At 34.9% G+C, this 19,527-nt stretch overlaps 1 protein-coding gene across 9 annotated transcripts in view; it reads left to right on the forward strand.

Annotated features, from left to right (window-relative positions):
* The window catches only part of SOX6 (SRY-box transcription factor 6), a 596,148-nt gene that overhangs the window by 229,133 nt on the left and 347,488 nt on the right, over positions 1–19,527 (forward strand). For all 9 annotated transcript variants that reach the window (XM_033119777.1, XM_033119776.1, XM_033119779.1 and 6 more), the window contains one exon: positions 11,688–11,928. In XM_033119777.1, coding sequence (XP_032975668.1) covers positions 11,692–11,928 — 237 coding nt within the window. In that variant the 5' untranslated portion in view covers positions 11,688–11,691. The remainder of the gene's footprint in view (positions 1–11,687; positions 11,929–19,527) is intronic.

The following is a 19,527-nucleotide window of genomic DNA, read 5'->3' on the forward strand; positions in this document are numbered from 1 at the left end:
ATTTTGGCTCCGTGGTGAAAACCTTTCTTTATCTTTCACAGACAATTTAAGAAAATGCATGCATGCCCTTGCCTATGAGTCTTTTCTGTTTTGTTTTTTTTTCCCCAGAAGTCAGGGTAATGTTACATGGTAGTCAGATTTTAAGAGGACATCTAAATTACTCTGCATTTCCTGAAATGAACTCTAGATGGGTGGTGTGTTAAATATATACTGCTCAAGTACCTCTTCTTGTTTTCCCTCAAGGCTGTCCTCAACACTGACTTTTGTAGTGAAACAGCTTCAGTTGTATCTGAGGCTTCTTTTGTGGCTTCTCTGGTAAGAGCTGGGAGGTAGAAATGGATCTCATACTTCTCTGGACCTTGAAATGAACAGGCAGTGACATTCTTATCTTATCTCACAATTGTCTGTGTAAGAATATAGTTAAATGTTGATCATTTAGGCTAACCAGAAAGAATTTGCTAGGGAAAGCATGGATAGTTAACAACCAACAAATATTTGTTATAGAATTTACTGTATAAAAACTATAGTGAACCCCTGGGGCCTGTCTGCCAATAGCTTTACTTCTGTAACCAATTTTGTTGTTACACTGTCAAATGAGTTGGTTTAAAGGATTACCCGCTCTTCTCTCTCTCTCTCTCTGTCTCTCTCTCTGTCTCTGTCTCTGTCTCTGTCTCTCTCTCTCTCTCTCTCTCCCCCTCTCCCTCTGCTCCCCTCTCCTGTCTTTATAGTTGTTAACCAGTAATTAAATACCTCCAACCCTAAAAGTAGAAAGGAAGGAAAAAGTAAAGCTAGCAAATCTTTTGACTAGCTTGGAGTAAATGAGTATCTATCTAGACTAACTGGAATATTAAAAATAAAATTATACAGGATGTGTATAAATTAGTAAAGTAAAATTCAGATGATAATTGAAAATAGTTAATAATCTATTTAATTTAGACCTACTATCAGTTGCCATTAGTTCAAATAGCATCGTCCCTGGAGTTAGACCACCTGAATTTAAATTCTTCCTTCTGTATTTACTAGATATGACCTTAGGCAAGTTTTAATTTTGTCTTTCAAATAATTATTTCCATGGTTTTCTTATCTGTAAAACAGGGCTAATAATACTATCTAACACCTAGAGTTGTTTTCGAACTAAATGAAATAACACATGCATCTGTGCTCAGCGTAGGAACTGGTACTTTCTACTATTTATGTGTTTTTTTCTACCGTCTCTCCAACATTTATCCATCCATACATCCATCTATATCCATCCATTCACCTGTCTGTTCATTCATCTATCCATCTTTTAAATGTTTATAACAATAAAGATTGATGATTTTTTTTTTTTGGCCGTAGAATATGTAGAACTTTTAAATTATGAAATGAATGTAATTGGCCAAGAGGTGGGAGAAGAAGAGATAGTCCTGGAAAACCAAATGATGTGCAGATTTACTTTAGATCCTCTGGTTCAGTATAATACCCTACATTTATTTCTGCCTGTTCATTTAATACTGTTTAAATAATTGGGCCAATATTTATTGTTTTCTTTGTGCAAAATATTGTTCTAGGACCTGTGGGAATACAGCAAAGCCTAAGATTTTGTTCTTGTCCTTGAAAAATTTGTACTCTGGTTGGGATTACTTACAAAATTTAATGGTATCATACACTTAAAAAATAGGCATTAAGTGTTGAATGAGTAATATAAAAACTAAATTTTCAGAGCGCTTATTACAAGTGATTAAAAGAGGCGTGGATCTTAGTTCCCTGGGATAGTCTTTGTTGGTTTCTTAGTGATAAGAAAGCAACGTGAAGGGAGCAGAGAGAGACAGACAGAGCAAAGGCTGGGAGGCAGCAATAAATGAGGTCTGAGTGTATCGGTCTAGTTAGAGTAGAAGGTTAAAGTGTAGACGATCAGAAGATAAGTTGAGAAAGATTGGTTGGATCTGGATGGAGGGTCGTGAATGCCAGAGCAGGAGTTTGGACTTTTTCCACCATCAGAGGAGAGCCACTGATTTTTCTTGATCAAGAGCGGCTCGATAAAGGGAGTGGCAGTGAGATTGATTCGAGGGGCCAGATACTGAAATGAGGGAAACCAGTTTAGAGTCTGTTGCAAGAGTCTAGGTATGAAGTGTAATAAAGCCTTGTACTAGGGTGATTGTGAGTAAGGTAAGAAGGTACAAGCTTGAGGAACATTATTAAGGAAGAGTTGATGGAGCTTAAAGACAGGCTGGCCATGAGAAGCAAGATTAAAAAGAGGAGATGGATACAAGGTTGATGTTTTACACTTTGGTGATTCTGAGGAGGGTGCTCTTCTGGGTGTGAATGAATGAGGGAGGGTGCTGAGGAAAATAACGATGAATCTAATTTTAACTTTGTTGAATATGACATAGTAGAGTACATCTTGGTATAAATATCTAGCAGTCATTTGAGGATTGTTGTATTTCAGGGAAATGAGAGAGAGCTCAGTGCTGGGGATATAGATGTAAAAATCATATGGTTTAGATGTTAGGGAATGAGATGTTTGGTAGAAAGAATAATATAGAAAGAATAATGTTTAGGTTGGTAGCATTACCATGTCAGTGGTATTTTCTGTGATTATCTATTCACCTTAACTTTAAAACAAACTCAACTATTTGCTCATCTCTTCTCTCTGATTTTTCTTTTCTCTTTCCAATATTATTGATTGTCTGCAATGTGTTGTGGCCTATACTGGGACTGGAGGATCCAGGAATGAACAAGGCAGATATGATCCCTATCCTCATGGAATATATAGAATAAGCTTCTTTTTTATATGTAACACAAAACCTTTTAATGTTTTATATTTTTCTTCCACTTACTATAAGCTTATGGCACTATATCCCTGGGTCTGGAAGACATTTTTTGACAACAGGTTTCCTTTTTTTACCCTCTTGCTGACACTTTTTATTATTACTATATTGTAAGGAACATTTTGTAGGGGCATAAATTTAGGAGTGTATTAAGTTACCCATCATCGAAGTTAAAAAACCACTGATCACATCCCCTTTACTGGGAGGTTTGTATTGTGTTAAGCTTATAAGTAGGATCTCTTGAAATAAAACTTTATTATGTTACTTGAAAGTTGTCAAGATGAAGGAAAAAGATCTTTTCCTAAAACAGTTGTATTTCTCATATCCAGACTTCTCTTAATGATATGAAATTTATCTCAAATTGCCACAAGGCTTCCAACTAGATTGGATTTTCCCTTCTTCCTGTTTCTCCCATCCTAATTCCGCTTCTGCTTTAACCACGAACTCAACCCAGTGTCTTCATCTAACCTTGTCTTCAAAAAAATCACCTTTCCCTAGTAAAATGGAGGCATAGAACTGCAATGTAAGATTGATTGGCCAATTCAGATTTATAAAGGATTCTTAGGAATGATATATCCAATTGCAAATGTGTGAATTTATAGGCAAAGATTCAAGCTCAGGGAATCTGATGTTGCTGATGGTTCCTAATTCCTTCTACTTTCACTCTGTGCAGTTCTTCCCCCCTCCCTTACCTGATCCATTTTTTTTTTATTGTTGTTAGAGGATTATAAATGATCTTGTTTAGAACAGAGATATCAGGTAAAAATGGAATATCAGGCATTAACTATAAGTATGATATACTTTTCTGATAAAAAGACGTTATTGATGAAAGAAGAAAACTCTTATGTTATGAGTGTTTTGAGACTAGGAAAGATAGTTTTTGCTATATTGGAAGAAGTGATGTAAATCTGAATGCTTTAAATTTTGAGTTACATATAAAATCACTTTACTAAAAGCAATTTGTTTGGAGCAACATCTATATTTATGTCTTCGGAATCTTCAGGGTGTTGGAGAACCATGTCAAATTTTCAGTGCTTTAATACTAACCCAGCTTTGGGTTACTGAAATCACTTTGATAGTCGGCCAATCTGGCCACCAAATTTGGACAAGAATTCCAGATGCGGAGTGTCTCAATACTCGTGGACATGTACCCTAGGCTTGGTTATTTTCCTAAACTTGGGTCGAGATACTAAATCAATTTTGTGAGGTGAATTTTCAACCTTGAAAATACAAGCTACTTTAGAAGACAAAAATGCAGAATAATGCTTTTCTTTTAAGGAAAAATTAAGACAAAAGCTTTTGAGGTGGAATCCTACCTGTATTTTCAACCTTCAGAAAGGTTCCCAGTCTAGAAAGAAATCTCTGAAAGCGTGGTTTTTATAATGGATGTACTGCTGACACACACTTAACATTATCGGGCCAAATGGCAGGGATATAATTTGCAGGGCTTGTACCCTGTCTGGAAAGTTGTAGTGCTCTTATTGGTATTTGTATTCACTTTTTATGAATTGGTCTTTCTTGTTGTTTTTCATTTTAATTTAATGTAAGACTAATAAATCTTACTGTTAAATAACATAAACATTGCATCATAGCATTCGGGATTAAAATGCACTCCTTTTTGGGGGAAGCCAGATAGATGTGTTTACTCTGTGGAGAGATTTAGATTTGATTTTTTGTTTTCTTCATGGTAATTATGTTTGCACTTTGCTGATCACTAGTTGTGCATTATTACAATGGAAGGTGACAATTTGATTGTCTTCAATTGGAGAAACAAGTAATTTTATATTCACTAAGCTGTCAGGTAACACTAACTCACAGTACTAAGAGCTCCTGGCAATGCGGCTTGGCACCTATATTTAACTGCTTTGATGCTTGTGTAACCTCTGCTGAATCAGAAATACTTTGCCTGCTGGAAATGGTTTTCAGGGTTGTACAATGAGGTTTTCATTAAGTAGACAAACTGAAAATGAACTGCAAAGCCACAGTTGTTTCTCTCCTCCCCTTTCCCTTCGGCCCCTCCCCTGGCCTCTCCCCCTTCACTTCCCCTGGCCTCTCCCCCTTCTCTCCCTTCTTCCCCTTCCTCCTCCTATTTGATAGCAACCTGAAATTTATACCCTATTTCATTACATGAAAGAGAGACATTGCTGGATTGCTTTATTTAGCTAAAGGAGAACCTCAGATCTTAGCTTCTTTATATAATTTTGTTCACTGTCACCATGTGTGAGCCTTTATTTTTTGAAACATTCTATATAGTATCAATTTTCTTTTTTTTTTTCTGGCAATACTAAAAAGTGAAAAAAAACGGTAGTAATGGAAAAGTATACAGTGACAACTTCCTACCTTTTCTCTCTGAGAAGTTATTGCTCTGGTTTATAATTTTTATTAATAATTGGATAAGATATCCTATAATTGGGCTTCCACAGTAGTGGGTTGATTTCAAGCTGACAAAGACATGTTTGGTATTCACTTTAACAATTATGGTTCTCATTCCATGTGAAGAGGAGACTCAAAGTGTACATATATAAATACATTCTCTTGTTTTAGACAGCTTTCTTTCACTCAAGCCACATTGAGTTCTTTCAGTTGAGCTGTAGTCATTGTGCTTGATTAAAATCCTCTAAGTTAGTGTATATTTATAGTAGCTATTGTTTGGTGTTGCCCTTATTGTTAAGTGACTGATTTTATTTATGTGTTTTGGACCTGGCTTTCCAAAGCAAAGATTCCCAACACGTTACTGGTAGATAATCTGTGAGAAAAATTCAATATTGTTTCTATGAGACCAAGCGTATAGGGAGAGGTTACATGAAGGCAAGTTGTTTTGATCCTGGGAAGAAACTGGATACTCAGGGACACATGTAATAATTATAGGTTTTCCATAGGCAGTCAGGCAGGCAGGCCCGTCGTTAGGCTCGTTGCCTGCCTCTTCCAGCAGATACTAACCAATTAGACAGAGGTGGTTACGTGATGTAACATTATCAGGAGAAACAATTCATGAGTCAAAGCATTCCAAGACATATGAGCTCTAGTCCAAAGAACAGTGTTAAGCTATATAAAGTGACAGCAATATTGTCAGCTAAATATAAACTGTAGAAACACAAACTTTGATGACTTGAGAAGAATCTGTTCCAGGTAGTCCCTGTTTTGTAAGAACCTCAGAAGGCCTTTGGAGACAATTTTGGTGCTTTGGTGTGAAAAAGTAGACGCCTTAGCTACGTCAAAATTCATTAATTTAAGCCACTTCTTAGACATACTTCAAGGGCTTCCAGCATATTTCACTTGCCTCGTCTCTATTGATGTGACAGCTATCTCAGCTCAGTGAGTTTTCTTCTAACAGACATTAGATCTGCATATGTTACCATATATGTTCTGAAAGAGCCACTACATACGAACTTTCAAAGATTGGTTTTTAACTCTCCAAGGTCGCTCTGAAAGCAGTTACCTTCTTTGTCACTAAATTTTGTCATTTGCTTATGAAACAGATGCGAGAGAGAGAAAAACTTGGCCGGAGCTTAGGGAAGTTTGAGGAGGGAGAGGAGAGACTGCTGGATAAAACAATACAAGGACCCACAGGCTTTATCCGAACGAAGCAGGAGAAGTTTGACAGGGGTGTCTTCATTTTAATGTCTGGAATCACGGTCCCTCCCCCCGGCCTCCCCCCATATCCTTAACCGAGGGGATTAGAGGCACAGGAAGGTGTTTAAATCATTCTTTGCCCTAGGCTGGGTGGACTGATGTCCTTTGTAGGTAGGTGTTCCTGGGTATTGTGCATTTTGGCAGCTGAACGTATCTGTTACTCATGCTCCTTAAAATGAGAGGCACTGTGTTATATTTTTGGAAAATTAGTTGTTTATTTCTCAGTATCAGATCAACTGCAGCATTAAATTAACAGTGAATTATCTGACTGCAATAAGGCGACCTTGGTAGCCTGGGGCTCAGTTGCAAAAATAAATTGAACGTTGGCCTGCATTTTTAATTTTTTCTTTAAGTAAACTAACTATTAAAATGTCGCTTTATGTTCAAAACAGGGCTCCTTTTGAATAAATGTAACACACCCAAAAAGTGAATACCATTTGATAATAATCTTAGAAGTAATGAAAACATTTTTAAAAAATCAGATTAAAAATATTGTTCTAATAAATTCAGTGGCTCCTTTGGATCGTTACGGAAGTCCCAAACGATAGTTGAGAGATGGATTCTTTCCAACAATAGTAAAGAAAAAAAAAAGTAATTTTTGAGTGGTTATGCCTTGTGAGAAACTTGTTTTAAAATAATCCTAACTTTTAAACATATATAAATAACCATTTTTAATAAAAAAAACCAAACACATCAAATAAGAAAGGTTTAAAGTTTTAGAAACTATATTTTCTGAGGTAGAGGACTTCATGTGTAGATATCCGCCCCTCACCTTTTTATAAAGTCTTGGACCAGCTAATCTTTATTTCTTCTTAAAGGACATAAAGTAAATTTACTGCCTGAGTAGGTTTGTAATGGCCTAAACATTCAGATTTTATGCTGGGTTTTTGGAGTAAAATAATTATCCTCTTTCTAGAGGCAGAGGCACTCTTACTGACTTCCTAGAAAACATTGTCAATTAAAGGAGACTTTATCTCTGACAATCTCATTCCCCCAACTCCTAAGCCCTCAAGTTCTTTCCAATGGCCTGGCATGCTGGGAATTCACTTGATCTGCTGGGCAGAGACATTTCAAACTCAGGGAACACATGATGGGAATTTAGTTTTATGTGTCCCAAAGATATGTAATTCTCTTCCGAGGTTTTACTTGATAATAGCTATGCCCCAGAAAACCATCTTGTTTAACCAATGTGATAAGTTGACAATGTAGTTTTTCTCTCTGATTATAATGTACTCTGTGTAGTCAATACACTGGTACCATGTGAGTGTAATTTCCTCTTTTATTTTATCTCCAATGCACTGTATTATAAATAAACAGTTAAAAAAAAAACACCAAACAAATCTGTTGCATCTCCTTTTAAGATTGTACCACTGTAGACACTTGTTCTAGTAAAGTAGAATTGGGCGCATTTGATTGCATTTAAATTTTTCATGCTTCAGCAGTTTGGCTGGGAGCACAGTAAAGAAAAATCCCATGAGCGAGGATAGTTTAGAATAATAGAACTTGATTTTGTGTATTATAGCGGCAACATTTGCGCTGCTTTCGTTAGGGTTGTGTCAGCACTTCCATTATAAGCTCCTGTTTTCAGGGGGTATAACTAGGGAGATTTTTTAAAAAAATACAAATTAAAAAACAATTCATTGGAATGATTTTTAAGTTATAATAGTGCAAAAATAAAACAAAGTCAAGTCACATAGAAATTGACCATTTTCACAAGGATTTTGATTCTTTTGCTTCTTTAGTTATATATGGCAGCAGCTAAAGTAAGATACTGTTCTAATACACGGGGGGTGAAAGTTTTTGTAATGGAAAATGACTGATATGACCATTAAAATAAAAGTAAGCATTCCATGTGCCATTATAAAACATTAAAACCAGTGTATATTTGATTTATGAGTTTCTAAAAGCGGGTAGCCATGGTGTAACGGTTATAGTAAAGGCATTACCAAAGTCAAGTATCTTTGCAGCTTCTAGAATACTGTTTAGTTGGTCTAGTAAAATGTTTTAGAAGGGAAAGCTAAAAATAAAGAAATGAAATGAATGAGGATGTAATCAGTAAATTGGAGGATTCTTTAATGAAGTAATTGTGCAAAAAATAATCAGTAAATCGAATCTAATACAAAGTAAATCTAAGACTTATTTAATAAACTGTGCATTAAAAAGAAATTGTGTACACTTTCCTTTAAAAAATACAACAAAACCATCACCCAAAATAAAAACAACAACAAAACCAACAATGAAAAACAAACCTGAAACAATTTCAGCAATTTTATCTGAAGGAAATGCCCCGAAGGGAACCATATTTAGCTGAAAGAACAAAATCACTTTCATCTCTGCTAACAACATATTTGAGAACTATAGTAAACACAAAAAACTTAAGTAAAATGTAATATAGAAAACTATTTTTGGAACAAAAAAGTATTAATTCTTTTGCTAAAGCCAGGGATTTTCAATTTTGAGTATGATGTTCATGATTATTAACCATTATTGTCCTACCTCCCGCCTCTCCTTTTCCCCAATGTTTCCCCAATGATGGTGTGAACTGAGGATGGACAGTCAGATTTAATCTTGCTTTTTTTTTTTTTTTTTGGCAGCCTATCTTTTATTTGCAACCTTGATTTTTGTAGGTGCAAAATAAAAGACAAATTGTATGAAGTTATAAATAGGTAGCTTTCCTGAATGGTCACTGGAGGAATCACCAGAAGACTGTTGATGAAGTAGAGGTGAAGCCTTTCCTCACTAATTGTATTCAGCGTGTAATTTCTAAACTTCCCCCTGAATTTTGATTTTCAATTAACACTCCCCATTTGAAGATAATTTTCTATTTAATGTAATTGCAGGAAATAATTTATTGGCTGATTAAGACTGAGGGCCCAGCCTTCCTTAAGAAAACACTCTAACAAACCAGCCTTTAAACTCAACTCATAGCTTTGGACAGATTTAGTCTATTTTTACAGCTGCATGGTTGTGTTTAATTAGGATTGTGCACTATTGTTCATTGATGCAGTTTATAGTTGAAATTATTCTTAAGAGACTTTTGCGTTTTGTGTCATGATTAATTTATACTAAAGCAACAATCACAGATATTGCTATTAGAAGGAGCCAAGTCACTTTATAATAAGAGGATGTTTGTTGGGGAGCTAAAGGCTCTCTGAGTTTTGGATTACGACTTTCAATTGTATTTAGCTGTTTTAAAAAGCAGCAGTTAAATTCACTCTTTTGTGTTTAATGTGAATGATTACATTATTGGTACTGTCATTATCTGAACTATGAAAACATTCTTGCTGTTTATGGCAAGCTCTTGATAAACTTGCAGAACAGTTATAATTTGCTTGGTTTTACTATAGTATTTATGAGGCCAGTGAAGTAAGCTCTAGAGTGATTCCTGTACACAAAGAAACATCCTTTGGTATCGTTTTCCCTAGGTGTGTATACGTTTGTCCATTTGTTAGTACTGATACAAATTGGTCAAGAATATACTGTTCTGCTTCTTTGATATAGTGCTCTTTGGAACATGTTATCTCTTTCTATTTAAAGAAAATATAGACATTCTTCTGTACTTCCTTTCCCCCATTTTATTTTCTAGTATCAAGCCTAATAGACGAATTTTTTATTATTTGTAGAATGATTGTTATAAGTAGGTATCAGCATTTTAATATGTTTCAGAGCACTTCAAAAGCCTATAATACTTTTATTTAGAATTGTGCATAATTAGATTAGCTGGTCTTATATTAATTTTTTTCACTCTAGGATACTAAATCTGAGCCCCCTCATTAATTATGAGAAATTTAGCATTAGCTGTTAAATCCTATGTGAAACATGGGTTGCTACATAAAAACTACTGTTTAAATTGGAATTAACTTAATTATTTTTCTTTGCACTTGATATTTCCTTCACTGCAATATTCATGAAAGCATGTGACAGATTTGTAAATTTAACTGTTAATCTCAGATTTCTAGACCCTTTAATCAGTATTTATTTGTCTGTAGAAACAGTACTAGCAAGTTAATGATTTGCTAATTTGAAAAATGCTCATGTGGTTTCCTATGTTAACTGATTTGTGCATTTTTTAAAAAATGGTATGAAATCAATTAATGTTAAAGAGCAATTAAGGTGGAGATTTTATTCCTTTCGTTACACAGCAGTTTTAGAGCTAAAGATGCTATAAACCAAAAATGACATAAAGTTTTAGAAAAAATACTCAATTGCCTCTTCTTTTAAGTTGAAATGTTTGGTGGTTTTATTTCTAAATATTTTACTGGAATGTTTTCTTTATGGAGAAAATCATCTTGATAAAGTGATAGTATATGAGTTTTGAAATTCTGTTTAATACTCCCGATTTTCTGATTCCATATGAAAGCACAAAATGGAGATCTTGTGCTGAATGTAGTTGATGTTTACTTGTGGGTACATAGATGAATGTTCAGTAATTGTTGTAAGAGTTTTAAAACTATTATGTAGTGTAGGAATTGTACTATTTTTATAGTAAATGCTTTGAATCTTGTGTGTACTTCCTAATATGAAATAGAGGTATAGTTATTTCATATACTTCTTCAAATGTTATAAAACTGCCTTCAGACTAATCTAAAATCATCAGCCACTCAATCAATATGTCACTTAAAAGTTAAATTACAGCAGTTGACACAGCTTGAAGGTCTTTAGTAAAGGATCACGTTGACACTAAACTGTTAGGCCTAGCACTCATAAATAATACAAGGGGTAAACTAAGATGTCAGGACCAAATTTGGTTAGAACTTCCATCATAGATTACTTAGTCTCCTGATTATATTTTCTTAGATAGACTCCTTTTGTTCCTACATAAGCATAGCAAAATTTGGATGTTTGTACTTACAAATCATCCTCCAAACTGACTCATCTGCCAGTTCAGTCACTCATTTTTTTTTTCATTGTTAGCCACCAACCAAATTACTCTCAAGAAGCTTATAATCTAGTTGGGAGAACTGGGAAGAAAAACACACATCACGAAAATGTATTCCATAGAAACTTCATGTGTGGATTGGGAAGAGGGAAAGTAGGCAGCCATTACTGGGAAGAGTTTTGCTGAGTTAAAAGCAAAGGGGAAATAAGAGTCCTTTTTCAGTGGTTTAGATCATAAACATCTCTGAAGTTAGAGAGTTTACCTTTTTTCCCAAATTAGTCAAATGTAAGGGATGGTTTATTTTATTTTATGTTTTTGGGTCGTTGTCAGCCCTTTTTAATCCCTGCTGTTTCCTTCTTCTGCAGAAGAATGTCTTCCAAGCAAGCCACCTCTCCATTTGCCTGTGCAGCTGATGGAGAGGAAGCGATGACCCAAGATTTGACCTCAAGGGAAAAGGAAGAGTGCAGCGATCAACATGTGGCCTCCCATCTGCCTCTGCACCCCATAATGCACAACAAACCTCATTCTGAGGAGCTACCCACACTTGTCAATACCATTCAACAAGATGCCGACTGGGACAGCGTTCTGTCGTCTCAGCAAAGAATGGTGAGTGAGCTTTCACAGTCTGGCCGGTGTCACTGAGTGTGTCCGTTAGTATGGCCTCATCACAAAGAGGTGTTTTAAAGAAAACTCAAAAGGCCTAGCATTAGAGTTATTTGTGTTCAGGTCATGAAACAACCACCATATATGTATATGTATTATTAATATACTAGTCACTTAGAAAAACTGGAAAATGGTTTGTGATTTTGGTTTTGCCCATGATTAGGTCACCTTGCCAGAAGATATTTAATTTGATTTTGGAGGGGATTTCGTTATCTTATTCTTTCAGTCTCTGAATTTAAGGTGGTGAACTTGATAATAGCACAGAATAGGTATGATCAAGTAAAGTGTGACTGTATATTAATATTGAAAACTTGTATTGAGCAAACATGTCTGTGAATGAGGTCATATAGTGAATACATCTTCAGTGAGGGAAGGTGGGTATTTATCATTTTTAATGGTTATTCTTGATTTATAATAATGTTTTTCTCACTTATGTGCCCATATATTAATTTCAAAAGGACATGCAAAGCTCTCAAGTATCATTTAATCAGACTACAGGCGTTTCGCCTAACGGTAGAAACAACAACATCAAACACATGCAGTGTATTAGCCAGCTTTCCCATGTTAAATTCCACCTTTAATCATCAAAACAGAAACCATTGCAAGTGACAGTGTCTAGTTTAAGCCAAAATATTCAATTTTTTACTGTCTAGAAGTGACCAAAAAACCCAAGCATATTTTATTTGCTTAGGAATTTTAAATTGTGTTTTATATTTAGTATTAACTTTTGGTTAAGTTAATGAAAAATATTTTAAGTGGGCAATTAAGCAAAGTTTTATTTTGTAATAAATAAAGTAATATTTTAAATGCCTTTACTACTACTAATAACATATTTAAATTCCTGCTCTATGCTTAATGTTTCAAAACCAATTCAAAGACTTGATTTCATAATTGATGGATACATACACTTTTCTTTTTCAGATGATTTTGCAGACATAACTAGTGCTCTGGAGCAGTAGGTGAGATGTAGGGGATTGGAAGAAAAATAAGACTTTTCTAGACTAACTTTAGATTCAAAGGGTATCATCAGTATACAATTAAATCCACTGATTTATTTTCCTTGAATAGAGGGAAGAGAGAAGTTATAATAAAGCAAGACTAAAAGTTTGTTTTTCTTTTTTCTTTTTTTTTTAAATTAAAGTTTATTGCATTGACAATTGTTAGTAAAGTTACATAGGTTTCAGGTGTACAATTCTGTAATACATCATCTGCATATCACATTGTGTGTTCACCACCCAGAGTCAGTTCTCCTTCCATCACCATATATTTGATCCCTTTACCCTCATCTACCACCCCCCACTGCACCCTAACTCTTTGATAACCAGTAACTGTTGTCTGTGTCTTTGAGTTTTTGTTTCTTCATTTGTTTGTCTTGTTCCTTTGTTGTTTTTAGTTTTATATACCACATATCAGTGAAATCATGTTTCTCAACTCTTTCTGTCTGACTTATTTCGCTTAGCATTATAATCTCATGATCCATCCATGTTGTCACAAATGGCACTATTTTCTTATCGCAGAGTAATATTTCATTGTATATATATATACGACAACTTCTTTATCCAATCATCTATCAAAGGACACTGGTTATTTCTATGTCTTGGCCACCATAAATAAAGCTGCAATGAACATCGGAACACATATATCTTTACGGATAAATGTTTTCAGATTTTTTGGGTAGAGACCCAAGAGAGGGATTGCTGGGTCATATGGTCATTCTATTCTTAATTTTTTGAGGAATCTCCACATTGCCTTCCATAATGGCTACACCAATCTGCATTCCCACCAACAGTGTCTGAGCAACAATAATCAAAACAGTATGGTATTGGCAGAAAAACAGACACACAGAGCAATGGAAAAGTTTGTTTCTCTGACTGAACTTGAGTGGTTCATTTTCTGCTCACACTTCCAAGATACCATGGATGCAATAGATATCCAGTCATTGTCACTGGATTTTTGGCAAGATATTAAGGCTATGTTTTATTTTTATTTCAACAAATATTAATGTAGTACCTTCTCTGGGTGCAGCATTCTACTAGTGCTGGCTGTAGAGTGGTGAAAAAACATGCATGATGATGCCTTCATGGAGTTTATATCTAGGAGAGGGAATAGAAATTAAATAAAAATACATACATAAATACATAATTGTGATGTGTGTTAAAATTGTGATATGTGTTAGGAAGAAAAAGAACAGAATGCTATGTGAGAACATAATGGGGTAAACCTAATTTCGAATGGATAGATAGGAATGCCCCCTCTGACCTAAGGGTGATAGGAACTAGCCTGGCAAAGAATAGAGGAAAGAGTAAAAATAGCAGAGGGAATGATATATTTAAGGTTAGAAAAATATAGCTGAGTTTCAGGGAATTCAAGATAGTCTTTGTGGCTGGAGTGTAATGAGTGAGGATGCAATGTAGCATCAGATATGGTTGGAAAAATTGGTAGAGGCTATATCCAACCAGACCATGTAGATAACATTATGGAAGTGAGATTTGATTCTAAGTGCAATGGAAAAGCACTGAAGGGTTTAAGAATATTTCAAACAGGTAATTCTTGCTATAACATGCGTGGATGGAAGGGAAACAGTGAAAGGAGGAAGACCTGGTGGGAAGCTATTTCAGAAGTCCAGCTAAGAGATGATAGTGGCTGGAATAGTATGGAATCCAACAGGATGGAGAGAAGGGATGGGTTCAAGATACATTTTTGCTTTTATGCCAAATACAGTCATGGACAGATAAAAATAACTAAACTGGAAAATATAGATCGAGGGAGAAATAATACAGTTCAAATTTTACTTCTTTAGAGAACACTTTGCTTATTTTTATTAGTAAAATTTTGTATGTATCTTGGCAAGTGCTAAATTGCTTTAGTGAGTTATTCTTCAAGTTATATGATCTAAAATTTTGTCAAAAAATAGATATTAATAATTTGCTTACCAAATTTATATTAAATGGGATTTATGGTAGTATAAAATAGTTTACATTTACAAATGTGTGATATATTAGTCTAAAACAAATCATTCCTTCTGAAAATGTTTTCAAACTTTCACTCTCTTTTGATATCAAACATCGCTTTCCACTGGACCTTTTGTGTATTCTGAATATCTGGAAGACAAAATATTTTGTTTTAACTCCCACTCTATAGTATTTCCCAGCTGTGTACTTATATGGTACAATAAAAGGATTTAACAAATGGGAAATAGCAGCTGCATTTGGAAATTCCCTGTGTGCTCCCTTTTCATTGGATAGATTCATTACTGTATAACAACTGTAACAATCAGACCTGTAATGACTTATATTGCAAGTATCATATCACCAAATAATTTTTCTTTACAAGAAAGAAAAACAATAGAAGGATTTTAGGTTTCTGGGCCATCCTGGAAACCTACATAGTGTGTGTGTGTGTGTGTGTGTGTGTGTGTGTATGTGTGTGTGTGTGTGTTGAGGTGGGGGACTGTGACTAAAGTAAATTTAATAAATATTTTACCTTATTCTACTTTCAAATAAATTTGAAGTCCAAAAGGTTTCTTATGAAGTTAAGTGAAACTTGGAGTTCTCCTCAATGGATCATATCCATTACTTACTGTAATTGAACTCCATAAAATAGTTGTGGAGAAATAAATTTAAGAAAGTCTAAAAAAAAACAACAAAAATTCTATCAGCACTTATTCAGTTTCCATTGTTATTTATTTTCTGTGATGGCCTTCACAAACAGTTAGAAACAGGCACTAAAAGTTTCTTATCTACTGGGTTCAGGAAGGGTTTTACTTTGAACTATCAAGACCACAGAGGAGTTTTTGTGTAAGAGAGGGCAAAGACAAAGTAGAGAAGTTCTGCTAATCCCCACTTCCTGATTAGGAAAAAAAACAAAAAACCTTTCCATGTGAAAATTCTGATTAATTATTTTGAGGTGGTACTTCAACCAAATATGAGACCACACAGTTTCAAACAAGGAAAATAATTCATTGTGGCATAAACAAAGTAGGAGAATAGAAATTTTAGAGATTGGCATTCAAAGGCCAATTTGAGATAACCAAGTTTTCGACTCTGATTTTAATTATAATTATATTATGGACACCGAAATGTTCACTTTTAAATTTAGTATGCTGTGTTAATTGGCAAGATCCATTTAAAGGCTAAAAAGTTAGTGTAAATAAGAATTCACTGTCCTTGTTCACTATGTACAATCACTACTATTTTCATTATGGTGCCATAATGAAACCTCTTTAGCAGAGGAATATTGCCACTGTCCCCTGCAATATGTTTTTGTTCCCATTAGAATTGATTCGTTAGGCAGGAATAAGTTCACATAATTTTTCATGGAAGAAAATGTGTAGTGTATTATTCTTTATAGAGTTAACAAGCATGGAGGAACATTTTGTGGTATTGGTTAGTGACCAGCATATGGTATTGTGTTGTAATTTCCTGATAAAGATTACTTGAGCATATAGTGTCGACTAAGTTCCAGGAACAGAGACTTTCTTGTGAATAAGACAGATAAGATTTTTGCTATCATGGAACTTAAATTCTAGTAGTGTGACAGACAATAAAGAAGTGTCACAGAGTGAGAATTTCAGAGAATAATAAATGCAGTGAAGAAAATCAAATAAGGAAACGTGATCGAGATGATATCGACTTTAAACAGTCCAGGGAAGGTCTTTTTGAAGAGGTGACATTTGAGTTGAGCTGAGAATAACGAGAAGGAGCCAAACATGCGAAAATTGAGGGGAAGACACCCAGCTAGACAGAGTATATGGTTAAGTGCAAAAGCTTTTTGGTTGCTATGTTTGAGCAACAGAGTCGCTTGAGTGGAATGGGTGAGGGAGAGAATGGTATGAGATAAAACCAAGGAGGCAGGCAGATGACAAATGCTAGGGTTCATCACAAGCTACAGTGAGATATTTGGACTTTACTTCAAGTGCAAGAAGAAGCCACTGGAAGATTTACAGCAAGAGACTAACATGATCTGATTTATGTTTTTAAAAGATCACATTGGCTTCCATGTAGAGAACGGATTGTGGGAGGTAACACCAGAAACAGGGACCCCTGTTAGGAAAAGTTGCAGTAGTGCAGGTGAGAGTCAGATTGTAAGTGGAAGAGTGAACAGTTAGGGAGGTTATCCTTGGAAGAGTTCCCATAGATTCTGAAGAAGACAAAATTCACACAGAAGGTGAAGAGTATATTTTAAGTAATGTACATGTGGGTAGGAATTTAGTCAAGAATAAAGTTGCCGAGACCAGGGAAAGGGTAGGAAGTAGTCTTGCTCCTGGACAGAGAATGGTCCCATGCGAGAACAGAAGCTTTTTACCTAAGAGGGAGATACCAGCCGGGGGTGCCAGAAAAATGGATACCACTGGTTTATCCATTTTTTCAAATCATCTTTTGAAGCTATTTTTTTCAAATCATCTTTTGAATACAAAAGATGATTTGTATTCATCTTTTGTTATCGGTATATATTGAGTATCACAATTTTAATACAGTTGTTTCCTTTCTTAAAACGTGTATACATTTTTTGGGCACTCTATATTTGCAGGCGACTTCTGTGGTAGGTCATGGGGATATGGGCAAGGCATCAACAGTATCTCTTACAAGATCCCAAAAGTGGCAACAGATCGTAGGTGGGATGTTCTGCACATGTGTGCACTCACATGCAGGCTTATACGGATGTATGTTTGAAGCCATAATGGGATCCTATGCATCTGGCTTTTAACTACTAGTCCACTTAAGTAGAAATAACCTTGCTGGACTTTGAGCCCCAGAATATCAGAACTCCTTATTTTGGAGACCTAGTTAAATTCTCCCGAGTGAGTTTTATCTTGTAGAAAAGTTTGAAAAATAATTTTTCTGCTATAAATAAAAGATGCCAATAATGTCCTTTGTTGTAATTGAAAGAAAATAATAATCGGCATGTTGAGATATTTAATAAATAACTGTCGGGAACAATACTTTCTTGCTTGCAAACAATTTCTCCTCTCTGCCTTTCTGGCTTTCAGTCCAATGAAGTTGCTAATCAACTCTGGAGAGTTTTATGTAGTTCACTTGGAGTCATAAAAATTCTGGTATGGACTTTGTACCATTTCAGGGACTGGAGCTGTTTTCATTACATGATAACATAGTCCAGGAATTTTAAGTGAGGATTTAATCCTTCTCAGTCATGCTTTATGTTGTGACAGACTTTTAGAAGATTTCTAATTGTGTTGTCTTTTAAAAGATTTTAAAAACTTGAATTGTTGACAGTTTCTGGTAAGATTTAATCATTTAAGATAGAAGGCAGCACCTGAATAAAATTTATTTCCTCACTTTTATCGAGACTGTACTTTAGAAAGTGTAGGGAAACCCACTAGTTCATTTAGTCCTAACTAATTTATAGTCCTAATACCTAAGGCAAAGTTTGTGTACATCTTTTGGTACCTGATTGGTCTACAGAGCAGTGGGGGAAAAAAAAACACCCATAAACTAGCAAGGTTTAGATTTTTAAAGAAATTTAGTTACTACTCCTTCATATTAAGATTTTGGAAATTCATTCTATTTAAGCAAAGTTCAAACCTAGACTTCTGGTGACAAGGTGAAAATGTCCATCTCTCCCCGTGTCATGAAACAGCATTCTCCAGGAAGCCCTGTGGGAAATTTCCCCTTTTCTATAAATGTGAAACTTATTAGTATACAGTACTGTCTCTTCTTAAACCTATTTCAGAAATTTGATGACAGAAATGTACTTAAAATTTGAACCAAAAAATAAAACCATATTTTATTGCATCATGTGGATAGTGAAATGGACAACTAATGTTGTCGAATGTTAACATATTGATCACCTTTATATTTTCACACCCTTGTTATGTGTACTGTTTCATTCCTGCTATTAAAAAATATGCTATTTTTTTCAAATAATGCTTATTTGGAAAAAAGTTCCCAAATCTGGGTTATATAAATGAAACAAAATGATTACTCATATGCTACTGGGAAATATTTCGATGTTTATGAAAATTTGAGTTATTTTATCATTATTCTTAATGATATAATACAACTTTCTAAAATACTTTTTGGAAAAGTTTTCTTACTTACCTAGCATATTATCAACACTTTTATCACAAGTAGAAACATTAACGTGCTCTGGGATCGTTGGCTTTTTCCCCTTGGGCAAGAAGGAATCAGGTATGCATGCTGATTACCACACTCCAATCATCAGCATGTGATTATGTGGGCTGCATACTGAGCACCTGCCAAAATATAAAAATCCAGTACTTCGCTACCTCTGTGCAGAGACTTTGTGCATTTCTTTGATATTTTGACAGTTCCAGGAAAATCAGATCCTTGTATCTTTTCAGTTTTTTTCCCCCAGTGTAATAAAATTGTGTATACAGAATGTTTTCAAGGAGATGGGATATGCCATGTTTGTTTTTATTTAATTTTTCCAGTAACTGGAGTTTGCAGAGCACTGGCTGCAGCCTGAATCTCTTAAACTCCATGACCGACATTCACTTACAACCTTCTTTTATGTTCATAAGGATCATCTTTTCTGGGATTCGGCCAATATTCCCCTAATTGG

This window comes from Rhinolophus ferrumequinum, chromosome 11 (assembly GCF_004115265.2).
Source record: "Rhinolophus ferrumequinum isolate MPI-CBG mRhiFer1 chromosome 11, mRhiFer1_v1.p, whole genome shotgun sequence".
In the NCBI taxonomy this organism is placed as follows: Eukaryota; Metazoa; Chordata; class Mammalia; order Chiroptera; family Rhinolophidae; genus Rhinolophus; species Rhinolophus ferrumequinum.